Source organism: Vulpes lagopus, chromosome 12 (assembly GCF_018345385.1).
Source record: "Vulpes lagopus strain Blue_001 chromosome 12, ASM1834538v1, whole genome shotgun sequence".
Taxonomy (NCBI): Eukaryota; Metazoa; Chordata; class Mammalia; order Carnivora; family Canidae; genus Vulpes; species Vulpes lagopus.
Window position 1 is genome coordinate 39,926,071 of NC_054835.1, and position 5,061 is coordinate 39,931,131.

Below are 5,061 nucleotides of genomic sequence, written 5' to 3' on the forward strand. Positions count from 1 at the left end.
ATGTAATGGCCAACAAGGTTGGAATGACAAAGGGGACAGAATGATGTGTGAACCTCAAGGATCTACCTATCAATATGGATAATAGAACATGGTGTCCCCAGAATAGGATACAGGCAACCAAATAGGTTATAGGTATACTGTACCTTAAGCTCTATACCTTAAGTTTTTTAGCTTAACCTCTATAGAACTAGGGAATACATGAACAAAAAGCTGATGTCAGTGGTCCCCCAAAACATATGATCCCTCATGCAGTTTTCAGACCTGAGCCAGTTCTCAGACCTAGAATGCATTGACCCATCAACAGAGGCCAGTCACCCAGGCTAAAGAACAACAACAAGTATTTATAGTAGAAATTTCTTTAAAACTTTCCAAATAAATATATAACCATATACAGGGGAAGCTGCAGTATTCATATATCTGGATGCTGTGGGATATGGGATATGAGACGACCATGAGTGCTAAATATACAAAATGCCAATATACCCCCATTAGAATACAATAATCCATACCGGGATATAAGAGTTACCTACTCATCTTCACTCCCAGTACTCATTTGTGGATTTGTACCTCATTATTCCATAATTGTAGGCTTTGTGCACCAACGGGTCTCAGCTATAAGAGAAGAGTGCTATCTTCAGGGGACATGGTAAAGTTCTTATTGGAATAAACGTTTTGGCTGTCACCTTATCCCTTTGGATTTCTAGTGCCAGGAGATCAGCAAGCAGAGAAAGGAGCTATGGAGACCAGGAGGTGATCTAAAAGTAAATCCTTGGTATACATATTTCCAGGATTAACTATAGATGTGCAAGTACTGTAGCATGAAGAGGACATAGGAACAATGGACTCAGGGTTCTCAGGGATGGGGATCTAGGTCAATTCCCTGGGCAAGTCAGCTAAAGGAGCAGAGGAATCACACACTTCACTCTCCTCTTCCAGGTTTTTCTCAATATTGACACAAACCACAAGGAGTGAGATTCATGAAACAAATTCATAGACATGAACGGACCTAGAGGTAGATACATAATATCCCATAAGATTCCTTCCAAAAATGCCCTGAACCACAAGATACTGCCAGTATGGAATACTAGAGGCACACACTATTTACCCACACTCTTCCGTAGGTATAAGTGTTAAACTAGGTCAAACGGCCACTGAAAGTCAGCCTCCTCTCTCCTTTCTACACTTCAAAAGTTGATCAAAGGTAGTGATAAGTGATGGAAGACTACAAGGTCCCAACTCCCTTGCTCCTAAGAGAAGCAGGTTTGTAAACAGTTCACACCCCCTCCTCTCTGGGGTGACAATATGAGGGTAGAATTGAACTGGAACCACATTTTGCATTAGATTCTTTTAGACTCCTATTTTCTTTCCCTCAGTTTCTTACTGATTCCTCCTGGAGCTCTTCCTTATACACCTGTCATGCAAGATTCTCTTTTTCAGCCTCTCTTTATTGTAATGCCATGTCATAATCACAGATTGGGACAGGTGCCCCTAAAGAAGCCTCCTTTAGGGAGAAGGTTGTGAAGATGGTGAGCTGTATCACTCATGGGAGTGTGTCCTATCCCTCAGGATATGATAACATTTAAAACGTTGGAGACTGGGATCCCGGGGTGGTGCAGCGGTTTGGCACCTGCCTTTGGCCCAGGGCGCGATCCTGGAGACCCAGGATTGAATCCCGCGTCGGGCTCCCTGCGTGGAGCCTGCTTCTCCCTCTGCCTGTGTCTCTGCTTCTCTCTCTCTCTCTCTCTGTGTGTGTGTGTGTGTGTGTGTGTGTGTGTGTGTGACTATCATGAGTGAATAAATAAAATCTTTAAAAATAGAAAAAAATAAAACGTTGGAGACTAATAGTCTAAAACCAAGTGTACAAAAAACTGTCAGAAGAAGCAGCCCACCATGAAGAGCTTTCATGCTTCAGTGAAAAATAAGTTCAGGAGTTGACTGTCGCCATTGGCACCACTCATATGGCATGGAAATGTTTTGAAGGCACTGCTACTGAGATTGGGACCACTGGAGTTAGGGTGACCTCAGGAGCAGGCTCCGATACAGAGGTTTGAGGACAAGTAATTTGTTCGGGAGAGCATCTCAAGAAGTGTCACAGGGAATCTGAGAAGTGACCAGGAAAGAGATGGATGTCAATCCAGAATGGTTTCAAGAGCAGGTGACACCCAGAGGTGGCTGGGTTTCAGTCCCACCGAGGACGTGTGGTCTCCTATGCTCCACTTAGAGGAAAGAGGCTAAAGCACTTAGCCACCAACTGCTGCCCATTGGCTGAGGACTTCTAGACACTTGCTTTGCCTACCTCTGCCCTGCTCCTTCATCTAGACAAAGCCCTCAGCAGAGAGTTCCAGGTACTTGCTGTAAACACCTCCTTCCAATGTCCTCATGGAGAGTCCTGAGGGAATAGAGGTGGAAATCCTAAAGTCAACTGCCGTGGACCCCTCTTTCTGCAGGGAACACCAGAACAGTTGACAGCTAAGGATAACAATTCAGGAAGGAGGGGATCCCTGGGTGGCGCAGCGGTTTAGCGCCTGCCTTTGGCCCACGGCGCGATCCTGGAGACCCGGGATCGAATCCCACATCGGCCTCCCAGTGCATGCAGCCTGCTTCTCCCTCAGCCTGTGTCTCTACCTCTCTCTCTCTCTCTCTCTCTCTCTCTCTCTCTCTGTGTGTGTGTGTGTGTGTGACAATCATAAATATATAAAAATTTAAAAAAAACAAATCAGGAAGGAAGAATAATGAGACGCGAAGGCTTTTGATGTGTATGCCTGGAAAATTAAGATTTATTCAAGATATAGGAACATCTCCATATGAGACAATCTGGCCAGAAACAAAAATGTGACTGGGATGACATGTTGGTTGACAGATTTCAGAGAGAACTCAAGCTTTGTATTCCTTTGGGAGGGAGCTAGTAAGAAGGGAGGTGAGGAGGAGGAGGGCATTGGTGACGGGGGAGTGAGTATATTTGGAGGCCAACTCAGTTGAAAAGTCCCTCGGAACGGAGGATTGAGGATTGGCCTCTCATGCTTCAGCTCGTAGTTGGACTATATCAAGAAGACTGGTTGATGAGAAACAGTGGGATGCTGGCCAAGATACTCAGCAGCAAGACCCCCCAGAGCAGGTTGGGCAGTAGCAGGTGGTCTAGCAACAGCTGGGGCGACAGCAGCTGGACACAGAGCAGCTGGGGCGGCAGCAGGTGGTCCTGCAGCAGGTGGTCTGGCAGCAGGTGGGGCGGCAGCAGCTAGAGATGCAGCAGCTGGGCCTGCAACAGCTGGAGCCACAGCCACTGGAACCACAGCAGGAGGGGCGGCAGCAGCTGGACACACAGCAGCTGGGGCGGCAGCAGGTGGTCCTGCAGCAGGTGGTCTGGCAGCAGGTGGGGCGGCAGCAGCTGGACACACAGCAGCTGGGCCTGCAGCAGCTAGAGCCACAGCAGCTGGAACTAGAGCAGGAGGGGCGGCAGCAGCTAGAGATGCAGCAGGAGGGGCGGCAGCAGCTGGAGCCACAGCAGCTGGAACTAGAGCAGGAGGGGCGGCAGCAGCTGGACACACAGCAGCTGGGGCGGCAGCAGGTGGTCCTGCAGCAGGTGGTCTGGCAGCAGGTGGGGCGGCAGCAGCTAGAGATGCAGCAGCTGGGCCTGCAGCAGCTGGAGCCACAGCCGCTGGAACCGCAGCAGGAGGGGCGGCAGCAGCTGGACACACAGCAGCTGGGCCGGCAGCAGGTGGTCCTGCAGCAGGTGGTCTGGCAGCAGGTGGGGCGGCAGCAGGTCTCCTGGCCACAGCCCTGCTCAGAGCAGACGGAGCCACAACAGGAGTTGACCATGGTGTCAGAAGGTGGAGGTTCTGGATGTGTTTTTCAAGGGAGTGAAGGTGTTAAGTTTGGGAATCTCATTGTGCCATGGCCTCTTAAATACTGCCTGAAGACAGTGACTTGCCAACACGTCTTCCTTATTTTTGTTTTCCTATTTAAGTAATTGTCAGATTATACAATAATGTTTGTCTGTATTTGTTGTATTCATGGAAACTAATTTTCTTTTCTAGATGTGGTACATTAAACTGGTTTACCTTTCCCCCTGACTCACAACCCTGGCATCTTCTGAACCACTCTCATCTTCCTCCACAGAGGGCTGTCAAGTGATAGGTGGCATTTGCAATTTTATTTCTTTCTGTCCCTCCTATATCCTATAGCAGGATGGAATTAAGGCCAACAGATTTCTGGTCATGCATTTCTTCCAATGACCAGTGGGGAGGACATCCCATGTGCATAGTGTGGCATGTGGGAAGTGGCAGGAGACAAGAGGAAAAGACTCTATTGTGGGTCATTGTTGAGCAATGGGGAAGGAGACGTGTGTGTGTGTGTGTGTGTGTGTGTGTGTGTGTGTGTGATGCTCATATCTGCCACTGGAATGGGTTTTTCTCAACGTTTCTAACACCCGGTGAGGTTCTCTTCCTAGAACTGTGGCAGGCATATTACCTATATGGTTCCTGTCACTGCCCTGATTCAGGATTTAGTGGCTGTTACTTTTGCTGTCATATACTTTTGTATTGCATCTCTCTGGATGGTCTTTTGATCCTGAAAACTTTAGTCTCTTTCTTTTTTTCTTGCCTCATTCTTAATTAAAAATAAGATTCAATGGAGCAAAAAGAAAATGTTGAATAATCAGAATGTGCCTCTCCTTAGAATTTACTTCCAGAGCTGGGAAATAAATAGCACATGTTTGTTTTTTGATCCCTTTGAAATGTGAATGGCTCTTAGTCAATGTAACTTCTTTTAGTTGTTATTTCTCCACATTCTCCACTCATGATAGTGCAAGTGAGCATGCGGCAAACCATCCAAAAGGCTTGTTAAATATGTTTCGGTCAAATCCTAGAAGGTCTGATTACACAAGGTGCCTGAGGGTTGGCATTTGTAACAAGTACCCTAATGATGTTGATACTGAAGGCCCAAGGACTACCCTTAGAGACCTGCTCCTTTATTCTGTTCATTCAATCTTTGAGGAACTGCCTCTGTCAAGTTCCTCCATGTTCTTTCAGATTACTGGAAGCACCCCGTGCCACACACACACAG

The 5,061-nt window shown here is 47.4% G+C and overlaps 1 protein-coding gene across 7 annotated transcripts; it reads right to left on the reverse strand.

The window, feature by feature from the left end:
* Window positions 1-3,135: 3,135 nt before the first annotated feature.
* LOC121473602 (keratin-associated protein 4-2-like) lies at window positions 3,136-3,816 on the reverse strand. 7 transcript variants are annotated; one of them, XM_041726131.1, is made up of 2 exons: window positions 3,765-3,816; window positions 3,136-3,641 (listed from the first exon to the last, which is right to left on the reverse strand). In XM_041726131.1, exons 1-2 carry the CDS (start codon window positions 3,814-3,816, stop codon window positions 3,136-3,138), a joined length of 558 nt encoding a protein of 185 aa, XP_041582065.1. The 7 variants fall into 7 exon arrangements, with proteins under 7 accessions (XP_041582065.1, XP_041582062.1, XP_041582063.1 ...); XM_041726128.1 differs by having other exon boundaries at window positions 3,136-3,631; window positions 3,707-3,816; XM_041726129.1 differs by having other exon boundaries at window positions 3,136-3,610; window positions 3,692-3,816.
* Window positions 3,817-5,061: the final 1,245 nt, after the last annotated feature.

What these genes read in the sequence shown, in the direction of transcription:
- LOC121473602 (XM_041726126.1), bottom strand. Translation starts at nt 3,816, where the DNA reads ATGGTCAACTCCTGTTGTGGCTCCGTCTGCTCTGAGCAGGGCTGTGGC.